The 24,624-nt window shown below is 43.1% G+C and overlaps 1 protein-coding gene across 3 annotated transcripts in view; it reads right to left on the bottom strand.

Moving 5' to 3' along the window:
• WNT11 (Wnt family member 11) overlaps positions 1-24,624 on the bottom strand; it is a 160,648-nt gene that overhangs the window by 71,421 nt on the left and 64,603 nt on the right. For all 3 annotated transcript variants that reach the window (XM_040340021.1, XM_040340020.1, XM_040340019.1), the window contains exon 2: positions 7,513-7,718. In XM_040340021.1, the coding sequence (XP_040195955.1) occupies positions 7,513-7,589 (77 nt within the window). In that variant the 5' untranslated portion in view covers positions 7,590-7,718. The remainder of the gene's footprint in view (positions 1-7,512; positions 7,719-24,624) is intronic.

Genomic DNA, 24,624 nt, shown 5'->3' with positions numbered 1-24,624 from the left:
CATAACAAAGGCTGAATTGGCCATGGAAATGCTCTTCTTATTTTGTAAAAACATAGTAAATCATTAAAGGGTAACTCAATGTAGAAAAAAAATCAATCAGACTTCTACTGTTATTGGCAAGGCACTGAATCTGGTCGGAGTTACTTTAAAGCAGATCTCCAGACTCATTCCCATGGAGCCTTTCTCCCAAAAGCTGGCTATACACTTGCAGAATTTAGTTTAAAAAAAATTGTAATTGCTTGCTTACAGTCTTTCCTCACACACTGGACGTTATAGAAACACAAGTAGCATTAGCTGCAAAGAGCTGCGGCTGTAGAATGAGTTTTGCAGCATTTTTTAGCTGTTGCGTTTCTTAGCTTTTTTTTTTAGCAAAACTTTACTCCCACAACAGCTTATGGCTCAAAAATGCTGATAAACGCAGAGAAGCCATGTTTTGCATGTCATTCACCTCTCCTTTTCTGAGAGTGTCTTATTACTGTATATGCTGGTCCAGCTCCTCCACCCCTCTACACAATCGTTTATGTAGCTACCGTGGAGGGACACAGAGAAGCTGTTCTCAACCTTTTTACCTTTGCGAAGCCCATAAAATAGCTCTCAGGTTTTGAGGAATCAATGCTAAAACCAAATCATTGGGGGACAGATGGAAATATGGTCCTTACATTGGTGGCCAGAGGGAAGAATGCCCCTTACAATGGTGGCATCTGGAAAGAAGGTCCTTCTCATTGGTGGTTAGTGGTAAAAAAAATCTCATTACATAGGTGGTCAGTGAGAATAATGCCCCTTACATTGGTGGCCAGTGAGAAGAATGTCCTTTAGATTGGTGGTCAGTGGGGAAGAATGCCCCTTTTATTGGTGGTCAGTGAGAAGTGTGCCCTTTAGATTGGTGACCATTGAGAAGAATGCCTCTTACACTGGTGAACGGTGGGAAGAATGCAGCCCCTACATGGGTGGTAAGAATGTCCCTCTCACAGAATGCTAATAAGGTCATTTGTGTCATGCTTGGCTCTGCCAAGTGGTACTAATCCTGGAATTATGCAGGCACATATCAAATGGAAGGTTCAACAGCCTTACATTGGTGGCCAAAGAGAAGAATGCCCCTTACATTGGTGACCACTGGAAAGAAGGTCCTTTACATTGGTGGACAGTGAGAATAACGCCCCTTAGATTGGCGCCCAGTGAGAAGAATGCCCTTTGGATTGGTGGCCATTAAGAAGAATGCCTCTTACACTGGTGGCCAGTGAGAAGAATGCCCTTTACATTGGTGGCCAGTGAGAAGAATGCCCCTTACATTGGTGGCCAGTGGGAAGAATGCCCTTTACATTGGTGGTCAGTGGGAGGAATGCCCTTTACATTGATGGCCAATGGGAAGAATGCCCCTTTCATTGGTGGTCAGTGAGAAGAGTGGCCTTTAGATTGGTAGCCATTGAGAAGAATGCCTCTTACATTGGTGGCCAATGGGAAGAATGCAGCCCCTCCAGTGGTGGTCAGAATGTCCCTCTTACAAAAAGCTAATAAGATCATTGGTGTCATGCTTGGCTCTGCCAAGTGGTACTGATCCTGGAATTATGCAGGCACCATCAAATGGATAGCCAATCAGCCACAGCCTGGAGAACTCCTAACAATCCCTGGAGGAACCCTAGAGTTCCGCAACCATGGCTGAGAATGGCCGATATAGAGTATCTCTTGGGCGACCGCTCTGATTCTGCTGGGGCTACTAACATCACACAATCCCTTAGATCAGGGGTCTCCAAACTGCGGCCCGAGGGCCGGATGTGGCCCTTTGCTAGCCTTTATCCAGCCCTTGGGGCAGTATTGCTCCCAACGATATGAGGCACTATTCCTCCCAATGACACCAACAATGGGGCACTATTTCTTGCACTAATAGCAATGATGGAGCACTATTCCTCCTCCTACTACCCAACAACACCGGGGCCATATTTATTCTCACTGATGCTCGGCCCTGGGGCATTTTCTACCCCCATTGGTCAGAATCTGGCCCCCCTGAAGACTGAAAGACAGTAAACTGGCCCTTTGCTTGAAAAGTATGGAGACCCCTGCCTTAGATGGTGGTGTCCTGCAGCAGTCTCATGGCTTTTGGATATCTACACAAATGAGGTTTTTACTGGTAAATGACATGCATGATACACATTAAAAGCACATATAAACTTATAAGAAGGATCTCTTTAAAATAAAAACCTATAACTAGTTCTAGGATGGATTTCACTCCCATTTGATCAACTTCAACGTTGACCTGAATTATGTGAATTCAGATCTATCCCTAAAGAAGGAAATCACATTTTCTAAAACCTCTGCCTTCTAAACTTCTCGCTTTACATGTGTAAGTTCTGTATTTTGCCTGCACTTCTCTATTAACAAACGAGGATGGATAGAAGGATCGTGCTCTTCTAAAATCCCATTTGGGCACATTTCCAGTTGTGAAATGGAAGCCGAGCGTTGCGTTCCAAGGGATACACAACAGGTGTGACTTCGGGAAAACTACACCTGGCTGCATGTCATACTTGGAATACCAGCTTAATCAGACTTCTCAAAAATGTACATGCCACGCACCATCTGGGGGCGGAAGGGGATCCATTCTTCAGGAGCCAATTAACTCCCAACTTTCCGAGCCCTACTTGTCGGTCTATGCCTGTTACGGCTTGTACCAACAACTTCCTCTTTTACAACCCTAAGCGCCTTTTGCCTGTCAATTTAATTAATCGCTGCCATTTAACAAGGTATTAAAGATGAATAAACGGTAATCACGCCATTAGTAACCTTTCACAAATAAAATGGTGTTTACTAGCGTGGCTTGGCCTTAAAATAACGATAAATTCTTTAACAAGTTCTTCTCTTTAAAAGAAAAAACGTGCAAAGGCAGCCATAATATGACCGATTTGTTTAACAAGTAAATGTAAATTAAAAGTAAGCCGGGGGGAGAGACAAACTTTTCTTAAGGCGCTGATATGTTCCAATAATTAGTTGCATGAATGATGCCCAATTGTGTAGCTACTGTGTTTTCAAAACCATAACATTCGCCTATAAGGCTCACACACAATATGCGGCTGGGCGGCTTTGTGCAAACTTGATCGCCCATATCATTCCATTTAACGCTTATCCACAGCTGAATTCCTGGCACTGAATGGAGCTTCTTTTGTGTCTATTGAGACTAAAAGAGAGACTCACGAATAACATCATTTGGAGGACAATGAAGGACTTTTTTTTTTTCCTAAAAAGTTCTGCAGGTCTACAAAAATGTAGAAGAACTTTATACAAACTTCCAGTGGGATGTGTGCTGTTCTACTAAAAACATTTCCGTTAAATACTAAAATATCACCAAATTTTTAATACAAGTCAAAAAAAAATAACTCATCCAAATTCTCCCAATTAAGAGAGGGAAAAGTTAAATATTATTTAATTATATTAAATATTATGAGACTTAATTTAACCACTTAACCTCCGATAGATTTACCCCCTTCCTTTTTTAAACAAGTCATAAAAAAATAACTAATATGAGGCTCCTTCCAAATTCTCCCATACTTCACAATTTAGGAATGGAAAAAACTAAATATTACTTAATTATATTAAATATTATGAGACTTTATTTAACCACTAAGAGCCGGTTCACACAGCCGCGGCACGACTTCGGGGGCGACTCTGCAAGTCGTCCTGAAGACGACTTCAGAGGCGACCTGCAAAACGACTTCTGTATAGAAGTCAATGCAGGTCGCCCGAGCCGCCCCCGAAGTCGTACAAGGACCTTTTTATAAGTCGGAGCGACTTGCGTCGCGCCTATTAGAACGGTTCCATTGCATTGAATGGGAAGCGACTCGTCAGGCGGCTGAGCCGCCTGACGAGTTGCCCCAGTGTGAACCGGCTCTTAAGATTTACCCCCTTCCATGACCAGGCCATTTCTTGCAATATGGCACTGCGTTACTTTTAGGGCTGAAACAACTAACCGATTAATCGACAACTAATCGATTATGAAAATAGTTGTCAACTATTTTCATAATCAATTAATCGGCCAGTTGATTAGTTGGCCTGCATATAGAATGCATTATTTGTTTACATATCAGGAAATACAGTGCAGCACACATACAGCTCAGTACACATTCCATACATGTCACTAAGTGCCTGAGAATTTGTGAATGTGCAAGTGTGAGGAGCAATGCCTCATGGGACATGTAGTCCTGGGCAGGAAGTGAGTGGTTCTAAAGGCAGAAGGTTTTTTTTTTTTTTTTAAACCTTGCTATAGCAGGCGCTCTATACTATACTTTGCAGCTTGCTATTAAAGCGGAGGTTCACCCAAAGAACAAGTATATAACATTACATTCAGTATACCTCAAACATGTACAGTATGCCGTTTTTTTTTTGGGGGGGTGTTCATATGGTATTATCGGTATTTTCCTCCCGGCTTCCGGGTACTCGCTCCCATGGCAGTGGGCGTTCCTGTGCAGTGCCGCAATGTCACCTGGGACTTCGCCCATATGATTGACGTGCCTGAGAAAAACTTCCCCCTGGCGGATAAGGCGCGTCACGACTTTCCGAAAATAGCCGAACCGCGAGTCGGCTCTATACGGCGCCTGTGCACCGACTAGGAGCCGTGTAGAGCTGACTGCGCAGGCGCCGTATAGAGCCGACTCGCGGTTCGGCTACTTTCGCGCCTTATCCGCCGGGGGAGTTTTTCTCAGGCACGTCAATCATATGGGTGAAGTCCCAGATGACATTGCGGGACTGCACAGGAACGCCCACTCCCGCGGGAGCGAGTACCCGGAAGACGGGAGGAAAATACTGATAATACCGTATGTACACCCCCCCCCAAAAAAAATACGGCATACTGTACATGTTCGAGGTATACTGAATGTAATGTTATATACTTGTTTTTTGGGTGAACCTCTGCTTTAAGGCACTCTAAAGGCAGGAGGAGACAGAAGCATCGGTGAGGGACCCCAGAAGTGGAGGATCTGGGCTGCTCTGTGCAAAACCATTACACAGAGCAGGTAAGTATTACAAGTTTGTTTTGAAAAAATATATAAAAATCACTTTAAAGACTCTGTGCAGGGAAGATCAGCATCTGAACCCAGAGAAAGTGGAGGTAATAGAAGGCATTACAATTACTGTAGTTGGTTATTTATATTTACCACTGCATATGGATATTTAAGAATAAATTGCCTTTTTTTTTTTATTTACATATTAACTTAATTGTACACCACACTTTTTTTAAGATTATCCGATTTGTCGATTAATCGAAAACAATAATCGGCCAACTAATCGATTATGAAAATAATCGTTAGTTGCAGCCCTAGTTACTTTAAGTGACAATTGTGCGGTCGTGCAGCAAGCTACCCAAATAAAATTGACGTCCTTTTTTTCCTGCAAATAGAGATTTATTTTGGTGGTATTTGATCACCTCTGCGGTTTTTATTTTTTGCAATATAAACAAAAAAAGAGTGGCAATTTTGAAAAAACACAATATTTTGTACTTTTTGCTTTAACAAATATATATGTATTTTTTTACATAATTGTGGTAAAAAAACAAAACGCATATATTTATTGGTTTGCGCAAAAGTTATAGCGTCTAAAAAAATAGGGAATAGATTTATGGCATTTTTATTATTTTTTTTACTAGTAACCGTAACTTTCCTCATAACTAATGTCCTCCAGACCCTTTATTCGTTTTGTTGTCCTTCTTTGTACTCTCTCCATTTCCAGTACATCCTTCCTGAGGACGGGTGCCCAGAACTGGACAGCATACTCCAGGTGCGGCTGGACCAGAGTCTTGAAGAGTGGGAGAATTATCGTTTTATCTCTGGAGTTGATCCCCTTATTAATGCATGCACATATTCTGTTTGCTTTGTTAGCAGCAACTTGGCATTGTATGCCATTGCTGAGCCTATCATCTACTTTACTACAGTACTTTACTAATGCAGTACCTCATGTGGCCAGAGGTGGGGGGGGGCGCCATAGACACTCTGAAACACTCAGAGAAGCTCTGAGATGTTCAGAGACCCTCGAAAAACGAAGTGTTTACAAGTGTTTCCGAGTGTCTCTGAGCATCACCCGCGGCCCCGCACCTCTACAAATTTGGTACTACACACCCCAGAGGCTTGAATCCTGCTCATCTTGTGAGACAACTCTCACAAACCGAATCGGGATTTAAAAGAAAAAAACAGCTCATATTGCGAATACGCTCGTAAACTGCGTTACTCGCAATCCAAGGTTTTACTGTATCATCAAATTTATTTTTCTCAAATACAAGAAGTGTAAGTCCCTAAATCTGAACTGGTATCCACCACTTGCATTCCCTGCAAAGCTCGGACTGGGAGAGGGAGAAGCCACACAAGTAGAAAGTAGTTAAAGCGGAGTTCCGGCCACAATTTCACGTTTTAAATATAAATACCCCTGTAATACACAAGCTTAATGTATTCTAGTAATGTTAGTCTGTAAACTAAGGTCCGTTTTGTTAGGTTGTTACAGAATTTAGACACTTTATAAAGTAGAAATTGACTGGGGCCATCTTAAGTGTGGGCATCATGAAGCCAGACTGTATGACTTCCTGGATTTCAGCCTTGCAGATCTCGCACATGCTCAGTGCTGCACAAGCAGTGTAATAGGTTTCAGATCAGGTTTCAGCACCTGTTCTGTCCAAGTCACATGATTCTTCGAGACTGGGGAGTGCACAGACTCCTGGAAAGTTACACCCACTACATTCCCAGGAGTCTGTGCGGTGTAGGTTAAGAAGCTTAAGCACCTAGGTGCAGGAAGTGGGAAGATGAACTATTCTGCCTAGCAACAACACTTTGAAGGCATCTAAAAATATATTTTTTTTCTTAAAGGACTAATGACATTTTTTTAAAACTACTGATGTCATGTTATATTTATGGGTGGAATTCCACTTTATTGTACTGATAAGAGACATGCTGGTAGGAGGAGAGAGTGGAGTGACAGAGAGATGAGCCCCTCAGTGTGCTTCTCCTACACTGTCCAGTCATAGGCTGGGGGGCAGGTCCATGAAAGCCTTGGCAAAGTGGTTTGGATGGTGCTGGCCACCATTTAACCTGAAAGACTGAGGACATCTAGTGGTGAAATGGAATAAGTGAGGGGGGCATCTCTGAAATGAAGGCGAGTATTGCAGCCAAAGGTTTTATTTTCTTTTTTTTTGGTTTGTTTGTCTTTAATGAGCTATTGCTATTCATTTTTGAGTTCTGCTTAAATACATTGCCATTGCTGGGCAAAATTAGGTCAAATAAACTGGCAAAAAAGTGCAAAAAACACGACACAAGTAGCGTCGCTCAAGTTTCAACAGGGCCTTATATATCATCAAATGATAACCTCAAAGACTGAGGACATCTGACGGTGGAACGGAATCAGTGAGGGAGCATCTCTGGAATGAAGGTGAGTATTGCCACAAAAGATTTTTTTTTTTTCTGGCTGTAGTTCCAGTACATTCCAATGGCGGGGCAAATTAGGTCAAACACACATAAATGCAAGGTACTCGTTAAATTAAAAACTTACAGCCATTTGATGCTTTGGCATATCCTTGTGTGTACAATGAAGGTTAATACAGTCCCAATAAAAAGATGGATCTTCATTTTCAGAGGCGTTCTAATCCAACACAATCGGGGTAATAGAGATGTCCCAGAGTACTTTCTGCCGAGGTTCTTCAACAGTGTCCCGTCCCGCTATCACTGATAGGAAGAGTCCTTTCTCAACAGTAGATCCTGAAAAAAAAAAGGAATATTATTATTTATTTATTTTTTAAAATAATGGTGTATTAAACATTATCAGATCAGTCTAAGGACGAAACGTATAGATGTGGCAAAAAATTAAATGCGAGGATAACATAGGACCTAAGACAATTGTACCCATTGGATGGTTGCTGGATCGTGAATAAGAAGTAAACTGTGATACGACTCCATTGGGCATTGCACTGGGAAAAATGAAGGTATGATCTTGTGGAAGTTCTTGTAATCACCAAATGCCAGAAAAGAAGAAAGGAAAAAAATAGGAAGTGAATAATTATTATTATTATTAACCACTTGAGATCCGCGCTGTAGACGAAAGACGACCACAGCGCTGCTCTCAAGTGCCGGGTGGACGTCTTGTTGTTTACATTCCCTGTGCGCGCCGCTGGGGGCGCGCAGCGGGAAAACACTGTTACCGGTGCACCGCTGGGATGCCGATGCGCGTGCCTGCCGGCCGCGATGTCCGCCAGGTGCCCGCGATCGGCGGTGACAGCAGGGACGTGGAGCTCTGTGTGTAAACACAGAGCTCCACGTCCTGTCAGGGAGAGAGGAGACCGATGCCGTGTCCCTTGTACATAGGGACACAGCATCGGTCACCTCCCCCAGTCAGTCCCCTCCCCCCACAGTAAGAATCACTCCCAGGGACTACATTTAACCCCTTCCTCACCCCCTAGTGTTAACCCCTTCCCTGCCAGTCACACTTATACAGTAATTAGTGCATTTTTATAGCACTGATCGCTGTATAAATGTGAATGGTCCCAAAATTGTGTCAAAAGTGTCCAATACGTCCGCCGCAATATCGCAGGCCTGACCAAAAAATCGCCGCCATTACTAGTAAAAAAGAAAAAAAAATCTATCCCCTATTTTGTAGGCGCTTTAACTTTTGCGCAAACCAATCAATATACGCTTATTGTGATTTTTTTCTAACAAAAATATGTAGAAGAATACGTATCGGCCTAAACCGAGGGAAATTTTTATTTATTTTTTAAAAAATCGGGATATTATTATAACAAAAAGTAAAAAATATTGTGTTTTTTTTCTAAATTTTCTGTCTTTTTTTGTTTATAGCGCAAATTTTTTTTATCGCAGAGATGATCAAATACCACTAAAAGAAAGCTCTATTTATGGGGAAAAAAATGATAAAAATATAATTTGGGTACAGTGTTGTATGACCGCGCAATTGTCATGCAAAATGCGTCAGCGCTGAAAATTGGTCTGGGCACGAAGGGGGTTTAAGTACCCAGTAATGAAGTGGTTAATCAATGAGGTGGTGAACAGGTTAGGTGTAGTTAAGGGTGCAGAACAGGGAGGGGTAAGGAATGAAAATCGGATGGCCATGCAAGAAAGGGAGGAGCAGCATTGTTACCCATCAAAGTCAGCATTGCAGGAGGTGATTCTTTAATAGCACAGATCTCATGAAAGTGATCCAGACTACCCAAACTTTTTATCATTTTTAGAAAAAAATTTTTTAGACAAATAGAGTTTTCTTTTGGTGGCATTTAATTAACAACGGGTTTTTTATTTTTTGCCAAACAAACAAAAAAAGAACGTAAGTTTTGGAAAAATATTTTGGTATAAAATGTTGTAAATAAGTAATTCTTCACCTTATTTACCTGATATGGTTCACTGATAAGGTGGCACTGATGGGCACTGATGAGGAGGCACTGAAGAGGCTGCACTGATATGTGGCACTGATGGGCAGTGATATGCTGCACTGATGGGCACTGATAGGCTGCACTGATGGGCACCGATAGGTGGCACTAAAAAGGTGGCACTGATGGACACTGATGAGGCTGCACTAATAGGCAGCACTAATTGCACTGATGGGCAGTGGGCACTGTTAGGCGGCACTGATGGATGAAAATGATAGGTGACACTGATTGGCAGTGATAATTAGAAGAAACAGGTGCACTAATCTACAAGACAATTCGCTGTGCAAAAATACACATGACAGAAATGTAAGGGCATAAAGTCCACTCCTACAAAAACAAGTGTATAAAAATAAATAAAAAAAATATTAATAGAATGACTCATAAAGTGAAAAATATACGATTACGTTCCAAAAAAGTGCATGAAAAAAGTTGTGCAAAAAAAAAGGCCAACTGGCAAACCCTTATACAAAAGGGGGACTGGGTGAACCAAGTGTGTGAAAACTTCAGTGCTCTTCAAGGAAATTAACCACTTCGTTACCGGGCCTATTTTGGCACTTTTCTCCTTTATGTAAAAATCACAATTTTTTTGCTAGAAAATTAATCAGAACCCCCAAACATTATATATTTTTTTTTACTATTTTTTACTATTTTTGAGTTACAGAGGAGTTCTAGTGCTAGAATTGTTGCACACGCTCTAACGCACGCGATGATACCTCACATGTGGGGTTTGAATGGTGTTAACATATGTGGGCGGGACTTGCATGCGCGTTCGCTTCTGCACGCGAACGACCGGGACAGGGGCGTTTTAAATATATATTTTTTTTTTTACTTAGTTTTTTTATTTTTACACTTTTTTGACATTTTTTTTTTTTTTTTTTGATCACTTTTATTCCTATTACAAGGAATGTACACATCCCTTGTAATAGAAATCACTGTGACAGGTCCTCTTTATGAAGAGATGTGGGGTCAATAAGACCCCACATCTCTCCTACAGGCTTACAAGCATGAGATTGTGAAAAAAAAATCACCGATTACATGCCGACAGCCGCGATAGCGGCTTTGTTTACTTCCGGGTACAGGGCGTGACGTCATAAAGTCGCGCCAGGTCCTCCGACGGTCATAGAGATGTGAGGGTAGGATTGCCAATAACCAGCAAATCTTGGTTACATGTGTGATCAGTTGTGATTGGACACAGCTGATCACGTGGTAAAGAGCCGACTCTTTACCCCGATTGGCTCTTTACCCCAATCATAGATCACTGCCAATACACGCCGCAGGGGGCGCACAGGCAGTACGGGAAGACTTCATATGATGGCCTCCCAGCAAAGTGTGTCCGTCATTTGGCTACAGCGCGGTCATGAAGGGCTTAATTTGCATAGCCATTTGGCCTGAGAATCTACATGCACATTTGTTTTGTGGATTGGAGGGAACAATGAATGTTCTTTGGGCTATTTTCTCTTTTGAAATAATGTTCTTTTTATTATAAGGGAGTAGTAAAATACCACTTTATGGTCACTAGATGGAGCTGAGGAGCATAGGAGATACATACCTATATCAGGCCACCGGAGAGTTATAGACAACTCGGGGCAGATCCACGTACATCGGCGCATTAATGCGCAGGGCGTAGCGTATCTAAGATACACTACGCCGCTGTAACTTACTTTTTTTTGGTTTGAATCCTCAACTAATTTGCGCCGTAAGTTACGGCGGCGTAGTGTTTCTTTTGCGGCGTAAGGGCGCGGAATTCAAATGGAAGTGATGGGGGCGTGTTTTATGCAAATACGTTGTGACCCGACGTTAACTGCGCATGCACCGTCCGTGGGGGTATCCCAGTGCGCATGCTCGAAATTAACCCGGAACAAGCCAATGCTTGCGACGGTGACGTCATTCTATGCAAATTCCTACTCGCGAACGACTTACGCAAACGATGCAAAAAATTCAAAATTGTACGCGGGAACGACGGCCATACTTAACATTGAGTACGTCTCATAATAGCAGGGGTAACTATACGCCGGAAAAAGCTGAACGTAAACGACGTAAAAAAATGCACCGGCCGGACGTACGTTCGTGGATCGCCGTAACTAGCTAATTTGCATACCCAACGCAGATTTCGACGGAAACGCCACCTAGCGGCCGGCGGAAAAATGCATCTATGATCCAACAGCGTACTAAGACTAAGGCCTGCGCCGTCGTATCTTAGGGTGCAATATTTACGCTGGCCGCTAGGTGGCGCTTCCATTGAGTTTGGCGTAGAATAAGCAAATGAGTAGATACGCCGATTCGCGAACATACGCTTGCCCGTCGCAGTAAAGATACGCCATTTCCGTAAGAGATACGCCGCGTAAAGATAAACATGCCCCCTAGGTGGCGTATCCTATGTTAAGCATGGCCGTCGTCCCCGCGTCGCAATTTGAAAATTTTACGTCGTTTGCGTAACTCGTCCGTGAATGGGGCTGGACGTCAATTACGTTCACGTCGAAACCAATGACGTCCTTGCGACGTCATTTGGAGCAATGCACACTGGGATATTTTACAGGAACGGCGCATGCGCAGTTTGTTCGGCGCGGGGACGCGCTTCATTTAAATGATACACGCCCCCTACCCGCCGAATTTGAATTCCGCCGCGTGATTTACGCTACGCCGCCGCAACTTTACAGGCAAGTGCTTTGTGAATAAAGCACTTGCCTGAAAAACTTGCGGCGGCGTAACGTAAATGATGTTACGCCAGCAGAAAGATCCGCTGATCTTTCTGAATCTGGCCCTATATATAATATATATATATATATATATATATATATATATATATATATATATATATATTTATTCTGTATATATACACATTGGTGATGTAATGTACACACCTCTTCTATTGCAGGATACCTTAATTACATTTATACAATAATAAATATACATAATATATTTATATATATATATATATATATATATATATATATATATATATATATATATATATATATATTTAATGTACATATACACACATTGGTGATGCAATCTAAGCACCTCTTTTATTGCAAGGTACCTTAATTACTTTTATACAATTATAAATATACAAAATATATATATATATATATATATATATACACTGTAAAGAGACTATAATTTTCCTTTAAGCCTTTACCCCTTTCTATAAGGACAACACTAAAACGTATGGCTTGAATTATTCTTCTGACTGCGTCGATCCCCCCCCCCCCTCTATTCTTTAACCCTCTACATATGGCCGGATTCGAATGTCTGTTTATTTTTTCTCTATATAGGTTTACATGCCAGGGAAGTGAAAATCAAATTTAAAACCCGGCGCTGATCCTTAGACATTGAAAATAATTGTCACCGGAGAGAAAGTGAGGACATGGCTCTGCCCTCGCCGCCGTGCTGAGCGCGTACGCCCCCGCCTTCCCCCGCTCCCCGCACTGCAGATGTTTGGTGTGCGCCTCATACGACGGGGGAAATGTAATATATATGTGACACCCATTATTTTACTTCTCACTTCATTAACTTTCTCACTTCAATAAACAAACATTGGGGGCCTCGTGTATTAATTCCTTCAAAGTGCGCCTAGACCCACATTAAAGGGGAATTCAGCCCTCGCCATGTCGTTTTTTAGGACAAGGCTTCCAAAACTAACATATTGTACTGTATATTTTAGTAAAGGAAAAATAAAGTGTATGAGAATGAATTAACATGGCTGTCCCCGTGTACAGTATCTCACAAAAGTGAGTACACCCCTCACATTTGTGTAAATATTTTATTCTATCTTTTCATGTGACAACACTGAAGAAATTACGCTTTTCTACAATGTTGTGTAGTGAGTGTACAGCTTGTATAACAGTGTACATTTGCTGTCCTCTCAAAATAACTCAACACACAGCCATTAATGTCTAAACAACTGGCAACAAAAGTGAGTACACCCCTAAGTTAAAATGTCCAAATTGGGCCCAATCAGCCATTTTCCCTCCCCGGTGTCATGTGACTCGTTAGTGTTACAAGGTCTCGGGTGTGAATGGGGAGCAGGTGTGTTAAATTTGGTGTTATCGCTCTCACTCTCTCTTACTGGTCACTGGAAGTTCAACATGGCACCTCATGGCAAAGAACTCTCTGAGGATCTGAAAAAAAAAATTGTTGCTCTACATAAAGATGGTCTAGGCTATAAGAAGATTGCCAAGCAGGGACGGCCCATCCATTAGTGGCGCACGAGCGCCGCCTCCCCTTTCCATGCGTCTGGCACCTTTCAGGACACTGGCACATGGATTCCAATGCAGAGGGGCTGTTTTTTTTTTTAAGCACCGGTTAAAGCCAGAGGCTCTAATAGGCTTCAATAAAGTGTGGGCTCGGGTCGCAGAGAGTGCGCTCTGAGCCCACCCAGGTGTGTTACAACAGTAAATCAATATTCACTGTTGTAACACTGGTCCTCCTCCCAGCCAATCAGGAAGTGGGTTTTGACACCAGTCACCCGATTGGCTAAAAGGACAGGCGATACTATTGGACGCCTAGGATGAGGAGGGAGGAGCCACATGGCAGAAGCCACCGTAATGCTGAGAGAAGACAGAAGCCACTGCCTGCCACCCGCACAAGCCCGTCTGTCTGCAACCAGCTGCCACTGTTGCCAAGACCCTGAAAGACCATACAGCGGTTTAACAGGACAGGTTCCACCCAGAACAGGCCTCGCCATGGTTGACCAAAGAAGTTGAGTGCACATGCTCAGCATCATATCCAGAGGTTGTCTTTGGGAAATAAGGGGTGGGGGGGTCAGCTTGTCAGTGCTCAGACCATACGCCGCACACTGCATCAAATTGGTCTGCATGGCTGTCGTCCCAGAAAGAAGCCTTTTCTAAAGATGATGCACAAGAAAGCCCACAGTTTGCTGAAGATAAGCAGACTAAGGACATGGATTGCTGGAACCATCTCCTGTGGTCTGATGAGACCAAGATAAACGTATTTGGTGTCAGATGGTGTCAAGCGTGTGTGTTTGCGGCAACCAGGTGAGGAGTACAAAGACAAGTGTGTTTTGCTTACAGTCAAGCATGGTGGTGGGAGTGTCATGGTCTGGGGCTGCATGAGTGCTGCCGGCACTGGGGAGCTACAGATCATTGAGGGAACCATGAATGACATGTGCTGTGACATACTGAAGCAGAGCATGATCCCCTCCCTTCAGAGACTGGGCCGCAGGGCAGTATTCCAACAAGATAACGACCCCAAACACAACTCCAAGACAACCACTGTCTTGCTAAAGAAGCTGAAGGTAAAGGTGATAACCTGGCCAAGCATGTCTCCAGACCTAAACCCTATTGGGCATCTGTGGGGCATCCTCAAGGTGGAGGAGCGCAAGGTCTCTAACATCCACCAGCTCTGTGATGTCATCATGGAGGAGTGGAAGAGACTCCAGTGGCAACCTGTGAGGCTCTGGTGAACTCCATGCCCAAGAAGGATAAGGCAGTGCTGGAGAATAATGGTGGCCACACAAAATATTGACACTTTGGGCCCAATTTGGACATTTTCACTTAGGGGTGTACTCACTTTTGTTGCCAGTGGTTTAGACATTAATGGCTGTGTGTTGAGTTATTTTGAGGGGACAGCAAATTTACACTGTTATACAAGCTGTACACTCATTACATTTCATTGTAGCAAAGTGTCATTTCTTCAGTGTTGTCACATGAAAAGATAGAAGAAAATATTTACAAAAATGTGAGGGGTGTACTTACTTTTGTGAGATACTGTATATATGTAATTACCATCTATACATACAGTGGGGATCGAAAGTTTGGGCACCCCAGGTAAAAATTTGTATTAATGTGCATAATGAAGCCAAGGAAAGATGGAAAAATCTCCAAAAGGCATCAAATTACAGATTAGACATTCTTATAATATGTCAAAAATGTTAGATTTTATTTCCATCATTTACACTTTCAAAATGACAGAAAACAAAAAAATGGCGTCTGCAAAAGTTCAGGCAACCATTTATTGACGTCCTGCAGGCCGCGCATCACGGTGATGCGGTGTGTCAGTCTGACACACCGCTACACTGATCTTGGTAAAGAGCCTACGGCTGATCACAATGTAAACAGGAAGAGCCGCTGATCGAGGAGGAGAGCCGATCGGCTGCTCTCCTCACAGGGGGGGTATGTGCTGAGAGTTTATCAGCGCTTCCCCCCCCCCCCCCCGGATCACTGCACAGGACCACCAGCATGCCGCCCAGGACCACCAGGGATGGGCATCCACACTGGACCACCAGGTATGCCCCCTAGACCACCAGGGAATGCCAACCTGTGCCAAGGCAGCTGTCAATCAATGCCCAGGCAGCTGACAACCAGTGCCTACTCAAAATCCCTGCCAGTGCCACCAGAGATACCCATCAGTGTTGCATATCAGTGGCGCATGTCAGTGCCCATACGTGCCATGTATCGATGCCCATCAGTGCCCACCATTGCAGCCTTTCAGTGCCCATCAGTGTCGCCTATCAGTGCCCAACTGTGCCACCCATGAGTGCCCATCAGTGCCGCCTATCAATGCCCTATCAATGCCCATCAGTTTTGCATATCAGTGCCACCCAACAGTGCCACCTACCAGTGCCCATCAGTGCCGCATATCAGTGCCCATCGTCAGTGCCACCTCATTGGCCCCACCTCATCGCTGCTGCCTTATCAGTGCCCGTCAGTGCCGCCTTATCAGTGCCTATCAGTAAAGGAGAAAACGTACTTATTTACAAAATTTTATAACAGAAAAAAAATAAAAAATAATTTTTTTTTCAAAATTTCCGGTCTTTTTTTTATTTGTATAGCAAAAAAATAAAAACCCCAGAGGCGATCAAATACCACCAAAAGAAAACTCTATTTGTGGGAACAAAATGATAAAAATTCTGTTTGGGTACAGTGTAGCATGACCGCGCAATTGTCATTTAAACAGCGACAGCGCAGAAAGTTAAAAATTGGCTTGGGCAGGAAGGGGCGTAAGTGCCTGGTATGGAAGTGGTTAAAGCCTAACTCTGGCCCAGTACATTCCACCCCGCTAGACGCCCTCTGCATGAATATTTGGCTGAGTGCCAATACTCGTGCAAATGCTTTCCAATACTTTCAGACTCAGTTCTTTTAGCTGTCAGCAGGATTCCCCCACTGACAGCTGAAATGAAGAAAAATTTCTGCTCATCTGATTCCTCTCCCCCTCTGGTGCCACATTTGGTACCTTTCGGGGGGAGGGGGGAAGGGGGACCTGTTTCTGAGAGATCCCCCTTTCCCACTTCCATTGGACGCCGCCGCTGCAGCATATATCAGAAGTTCGGCTCCCTTACCCTCCCCCCCTGCCGCCACGCTATTCAGGAAGCGCAGCGTGCTTTGCGCATTTGCGTAGTAGGGAACCGGCTGTGTAGCTGCAAGGCTTGACTGCGGGGTTCCCTTACCAGCAATGGCGGCAGCTGCACCCGACATTGGCTGGCAGTGGTACTGTCATCGCTGGACTCCAGGACAGGTAAGTGTCCTATTATTAAAAAGCCAGCAGCTACAGTATAGACATATGACATTTTATATATATATATATATATATATATATATATATATATACTAGTATATAAAGCGAGTAAAATAAGTATTGAACACGTCACCATTTGTCTAGGTAAATATGTTTCTAAAGGTTATTGAGATGACATTTTCACCAGATGTCGGTAACAACCCATACCCATCCATACATACAAAAACACCAAAACAAATAAGTTCAGAAGTTATGTGTAATAAATTGGAATGACACAGGAAAAAGTATTGAACACATGGAGAAAGGGAGGTGCAAAAAGACATGGAAAGCCAAGACACCAGATGAAATCTATCAGTAATTAGAAAGCAATCCTGCCCCAAATTAATATCAGCTGGTCCAGTCTCAACTGATGCCCTAAAAAAAAAAGGTGTCTCATTACCAAGGTGTCACACAAAAAACATCTATTGATGGGTAAAAGCAAAGTGCTCTCTCAAGACCTTTGCAACCTTATTGTTACTAAACATACTGGGCTAGATTCAGGTAGGGGCGCGCATAGTTACGGCGGCGCAGCGTATTGTATTTACGCTACGCCGACTCAACTTACAGGAGCAAGTGCAGTATTCACAAAGCACTTGCTCCGTAAGTTGCGGCGGCGTAGCATAAATGGGGCCGGCGTAAGCGCGCGTAATTCAAATGTGGAAGGGGGGCGTGTTTTATGTAAATCTATGATGACCTGACGTGATTGACGTTTTGTATGCGCCGTCTGTCTACATATCCCAGTGTGCATTGCTCCCAAGTACGGCGCAACAACGCATTGGTTTCGACGTGAATGTAAATTACGTCCAGCCCTATTCGCGAACGACTTACGCAAACAACGTAAAAAATTAAAATTTCGAAGCGGGAACGATGTCCATACTTAACATTGGCTACGCCTCCTAATAGCAGGAGCAACCTTACGCAAAAAAAGCCTAACGTAAACGACGTAAATAAATTGCGCCGGGCGTACGTACGTTTGTGAATCGGCGTATCTAGGTAATTTGCATATTCTACGCCGAAAACAACGGAAGCGCCCCTAGCGGCCAACGTAATATTGCACACAATTATACGCCGCCGCATTCAAGTTACGTCGGCGGAGGAAGCCTATTTTTTCGACGTATCTGCCTTGGAGAATCGGCGTAAAGCTACGCCGACGCAGATTTGAAATTACGGCGGCGTATCTGGAGATACGCCGCCGTAAATGATACCTGAATCTAGCCCACTGATGGCATTGGTTACAGAAGGATTTCAAAATTTTTGAATGTTCCAGTGAGCACTGTTGGAGCCATAATTTGGAAGTGGAAAGAACATCATTTCACCATATTGATCCTCGCAATATTTCTAACAGAGGAGTATAAAAAATTATCAGAAGAGTTCTCTGCGAGCCAAGGACCACTTGTGGAAAGCTTTAGAAAGACCTGGAATTAGCAGGTACAATTGTTTCAAACACAACAACAAGTACTCAATCGCCATGGCCTGTATGCACGTTCACCAGACTCCATTGATGAAGAAAACGCATGTTAAAGTTTGCTGCCCAGCATAGACAAGCCTGTGAAATATTGGGAGAGTATAGTCTGGTCAGATGAGATTAAAAATTTTTGGATGCCATAATGCACACCATGTTTGGAGGTCAAATACCACATCACCCCAAACACACCCCCCCCCCCCATACCAACAGTAAAGTTTGGAGGTGGGAACATCATGGAGGGGGCGGGTCTGTTTTTCAGCATACGGTACGGACAAACTTCATATCATTGAAGGAAGAATGATGGAAAAATGTACCAAAACATTTTTGATAAAAATCTGCCGCCATCTACCAGGATGATGAAGATGAGACGAGGGAGGACGTTTCAGAAAGACAATCATCCCAAACACAGAGCCAAGGAAACTTGGTTTGGTATTTGGTTTCAAAGAAAGAAAATAAAGCTGCTAAAATGGCCCAGCCAATCACCTGACTCAAATCCAATAGAAAATCGATAGAAAGAACTAAAGATCAGAGTTCATAGAAGAGGCTCACGGAAGAATGGGCTGGAACTGGCAACACAGGAGGTAAAAGGGCACCTTAACCACTTGAGATCCCGCCTATTGTATAAAGACGGCCTTAAGGTGGCTCTCAATTAGTGTTGCTCACGAATATTCGCATTGCGAATATTCGTTACGAATATGGCATATTCGAAAATTCGCGAATAACTCGAATTTCGCGGCCAATATTCGCTATTCCGAATATTCGTATTTTTTCAAATTTATTTTTAAAACAGATCACATCCTATCGACGTCTAAAAGCATTGCTGGTATGATTAGAGACCCTGGGCCGAGTAGCTAAGCTGAGGCGATCCTTTTATGTTGCCGAATATTCGCAATCGCGAATATTCGATTTCCGAATATTCGCGAATACTTTCTCCGCCCTTCTTTTGCATCAGAGCCAATCAGAGTTCTCCTACCACAGTTGTCAAAATATTTCACAACATTTTTTTTTTGATAAAATATTCCGAATATTCGATTTCCGAATATTCGCTAATACTTTCTCCGCCCTTCTTTTGCATCAGAGCCAATCAGAGTTCTCCTACCACAGTTATCAAAAATTTGCAATCAATTTCGCATTCGCATTAGCGAAATTTCGCAATTTTTTTTTTTTTATAAAATATCACGAATATTCGATTTTAGCGAATATTTCACGAATATTCGGCTATATATTCGTGATATATCGCGAAATCGAATATGGCGTATTCCGCTCAACACTACTCTCAATTGCCGGAAGGCCATTGGGGCACGCGCGCCCCCGACGCATTACTAAGATGCCGATGCGCGTGCCTGGCGGCCGCGATGTCCGCCAAGCACCCGCGATCGGCGGTTAAACAGACAAGGACGTGGAGCTCTATGTGTAAACACACAGATCCACGTCCTGTCAGGGAGAGAGGAGACTGATGCTGTGTCCCTTGTACATAGGGACACAGATCGGTCACCTCCCCCAGTCAGTCACCTCCCCCCACAGTTAGAAACACCATGCAGGGTACACAATTAACCCCTTCCTTGCCCCCTAGTGTTAACCCCTACCCTGCCAGTCACATTTATACAGTAATCAGTGCATATTTATACAGTAGGTGTTTGTGATATTGTGCTTTTAGCACGACAGCGTCGCGCTGATACTCGGCGACAGGGTGCCGAGATCTCGCCGACATCTCACACTCACTGGAATGGTGACAGCACATCCCAGCAAGCGCGTCATAGAAGCGACGGGAGATCCGACTTGGATTCCCGCCAATTCTACACGTGTGCGGCGTTTGTTATGAATCCTGAGGGGGAAGTCCCCGCCGGATTTTAAATAAAAATCCGGCATGGGTCCCCCCCTCAGGAGCATACCGGGCCCTTAGGTCTGTTATGGGTTGTAAGGAGAGCCCCCCTACGCCGAAAAAAACGGCGTAGGGGGTCCCCCTACAATCCATACCAGACCCGTATCCAAAGCACGCTACCCGGCCAGCCAGGAAGGGAGTGGGGACGAGCGAGCGCCCCCCCCCCCCTCCTGAGCCGTACCAGGCTGCATGCCCTCAACATGGGGGGGTTGGGTGCTCTGGGGCAGGGGGGCGCACTGCGGCCCCCCCACCTCAGAGCACCCTGTCCCCATGTTGATGAGGACAGGGCCCCTTCCCGACAACCCTGGCCGTTGGTTGTCGGGGTATGCGGGCGGGAGGCTTATCAGAATCTGAGAGCCCCCTTTAATAAGGGGGCCCCCAGATACCGGCCCCCCACCCTAAGTGAATGAGTATGGGGTACATCGTACCCCTACCCATTCACCTGCAAGAAAAGTGGTAAAAACACAAATAAACCACACAGTGTATTAAAATATTTTATTTTTCTGCTCCGGAGGCCGCCCCCTGTCTTCTTTATTAGCTCTTTTACCAGGGGGGGCTTCTTCTTTGACGTCTTCGGGTGGGTGGGGGCCGCCGTCTGGTTCTCTTCCACCGCCGGGGGGGGTGGCTTTTAAAAAAGCCCCCACCCCCCCGGCGGGTTTCCTCCGGCGTCTTCGGCGGGGCTCTTCTTCTTCCGCTATCCCGACGGGTCTTCTCAACTCTCCGGGGTTCTCCTTCTGTCTTCGCCGCTCTCCGTTGTTGACTCGGCGCACCCCGGTTCTTCGTCTCGCTGTCCGGTGTCTTCTTCCGTTCTGTACGTCTTCTCCTTCCGTGCTGTGATGAGTTCTTCTTCCGCGCTGTGACGTCATGTTCTTCACTTCTCTTCTTCTCCCGATGTTGACTCGCCGGTCCTCCTCGCTGAAATGACGGATGCGCGCCTTGCATCGGACCTATATAGGCCTCACAGTCCCATCATGCTCTGTACCTACCCATGTGAACCAGACGGCGGCCCCCACCCACCCGAAGACGTCAAAGAAGAAGCCCCCCCTGGTAAAAGAGCTAATAAAGAAGACAGGGGGCGGCCTCCGGAGCAGAAAAATAAAATATTTTAATACACTGTGTGGTTTATTTGTGTTTTTACCACTTTTCTTGCAGGTGAATGGGTAGGGGTACGATGTACCCCATACTCATTCACTTAGGGTGGGGGGCCGGTATCTGGGGGCCCCCTTATTAAAGGGGGCTCTCAGATTCCGATAAGCCTCCCGCCCGCATACCCCGACAACCAACGGCCAGGGTTGTCGGGAAGGGGCCCTGTCCTCATCAACATGGGGACAGGGTGCTCTGAGGTGGGGGGGCCGCAGTGCGCCCCCCTGCCCCAGAGCACCCAACCCCCCCATGTTGAGGGCATGCAGCCTGGTACGGCTCAGGAGGGGGGGGGGGGCGCTCGCTCGTCCCCACTCCCTTCCTGGCTGGCCGGGTAGCGTGCTTTGGATACGGGTCTGGTATGGATTGTAGGGGGACCCCCTACGCCGGTTTTTTCGGCGTAGGGGGGCTCTCCTTACAACCCATAACAGACCTAAGGGCCCGGTATGCTCCTGAGGGGGGGACCCATGCCGGATTTTTATTTAAAATCCGGCGGGGACTTCCCCTTCAGGATTCATAACAAACGCTGCACACGTGTAGAATTGGCGGGAATCCAAGTCGGATCTCCCGTCGCTTCTATGACGGCTCTGTCTCCATCGCGGCAAGCCAGCTCGGCGCTGGCTCCCGCGATGGGGCTCGTAGGTGCTCAATCTCGCTGAGAAAGAGAGCGAGATTGACACAAAATCGGGTTCACCTACTGTAGCACTAATCGCTGTATACATGTGAATGGTCCCAAAAGTGTTTGATGTGTCCGCCATAAGGTCGCAGTCCCAATAAAAATCGCAGATCGCCGCCATTACTAGTAAAATAAAATAATAATTAAAAAAATTTTATGACATTTTATGTCAATAGCACATTTAGAAATATATTTACCTAGAAAAATGGTGACGTGTTCAATACTTATTTTACCCGCTATATATATATATATATATATATATATATATATATATATATATATGGCGGATAAAATAAGTATTTTTCTTGGTAAATATATATTATTTTGTATTTATTTATTTATATATATATATATATTTATATATTTATATATATATATATATATATATATATATATATATATATATATATATATATATAAAAAAAATACAGAATAATTTTATATATATATATATATATATATATATATATATATATATATATATATATATATATATATATATATATTATAAATAAATAATTACAAGATTAATATATATATTGTATAAATTGAATACAGTAGTGTGTAATATTAGATTAAATAAATTCAAATCACTATTATTAGATTCAATATATGAATCATTAAAAAAATATATATATATATATATATATATATATATATATATATATATATATATATATATATATTTATATGTACACATGTATATATATTTATATGTACACATGTATACATTACATATATATATATATATATATATATATATATATATATATATATATATATAAATATATATCTACACGTGTATATACGTGTATATACATGTGTATATACATGTGTAGATAGATATATATAATCATTTTTTAATGATTCATTTATTGAATCTAATAATAATGAATCTAATTTATTTATTCTAATATTATTCAATATATATATATATATATATATATATATATATATATATATATATATATATATATATATATATATATATATATATAAAACATATCATTATTTTAAAATTATTTATTTATTTAAACTAATATTACACATTATTTATTCTAATATTATTCATCTACATATTATTATTTTAAATGATTTACTATTTTTTCCCCTTTTGTTTTTTTATTTATTCATTTTTTTGTTGTTGTTTAAATTCTGAACAATTGTTTTGTCAGAACATTCAACCTTGTCACCATTGTGCCATCATCATTTAAAAGCCCTTAAATTACATCCAGACCTGCTACATAAATAGGATCCCCAGACGTATTAAACAGGGTTCTTTATTGCCCAGAACATGCGCATTACAATAAAGATATTTTTTTTTTTCCCAAATAAAAACAGAATTTAATTTGTTTGAGAAAAAATTTCCATCCTGCTTCTTCGAAAATTTCCTGTCACTACAGTTGAAAACGATTGTTGGTTTGATCCCACTGACCATTATATAGAACAAACGTTTCACAAATTAAATTTTTCAAATGTAATTCTACTAGTGGGCAGCTTATGTGCAACCGATCTTATAAAAAAAAAAAAAAAAAACAGTTTTCTTTTCATTTTAATTTTTTATTTTTTTTAAGTCTGAAGAGTTTTCAGAAAAAAGATCTATTACGGTTTCACCAGTGAGGTGACAATGTGACATCCTGCACAAAGGACTGTGATCTCCCATCCCCCTCTTAGCCTTAGTTACTCCATATCTGCATAATAATAGAAGACTGTTTGTTTATATCCTGTGTGTGCTGACACTGATGAATACAAGTGACAGGTAGCAGAAAGAAGAACACAATGATGTGACTCCATGACACTCCATGACACGCAGCACGTCCTTCTGAGAGCCACTGTATCCTCTGCCGCTATGGGGCTATAAAGCAAAAAATCATTTCTTTTTGGATAAATGAATAGCACCAGTAACTAGAATATAACATTACAGCAGGGTCCATGTGCCACCTGCTCAAAATGTACACACAAACTTTTTTTAAAAGTATCAGGCCTCGTACACACGACCGAGGAACTCGTCGGAAAAGACACATCGTTTTCCTCAACGAGTTCCTTGTCAGGCTTGTGGAGAAACTAGACAAGCTTTCTTTGCGTACACACTGTCAAGACCAAATCTCCTCGTTCTCAAACGCGGTGACGTACAACACATACAATGGCAGGGGAAGTTCGATTCCACTGGCGCCACCCTTGGGGCTGCTTTTGCTAATCTCATGTTACCGCGTGTTAAGTAAAAGTTTGGTAAGAGACGATTTGCACTTTTCAGACTGTTACAGCGTGACGAATGTGCTATCTCCATTACAAACGCTACTTTTACCGAAGGTGCGCTCCCGTCTCATACTTTATTCTGAGCATGCGCGTGTTTCTTAGCATACACACGAACGTGTTTCTCGTCGAAAACCAGCCCGACGAGGAACACGACAAGGAAATCGAGACTCCCGTTCTCTTTTTTCCTCGTCGAGTTCCTCGACAGTTTCCTCGATGAAAAACGTACACAAAAGCAAAAAAGCTCTCCCACCAAGTTTCTTGATGGATTCTATCGAGGAAAATGGTCGTGTGTACGA

Source organism: Rana temporaria, chromosome 2 (assembly GCF_905171775.1).
Source record: "Rana temporaria chromosome 2, aRanTem1.1, whole genome shotgun sequence".
In the NCBI taxonomy this organism is placed as follows: Eukaryota; Metazoa; Chordata; class Amphibia; order Anura; family Ranidae; genus Rana; species Rana temporaria.
The sequence above is the reverse complement of the archived record's forward strand: the minus strand, read 5'-3'. Positions and strand labels throughout refer to the sequence as shown.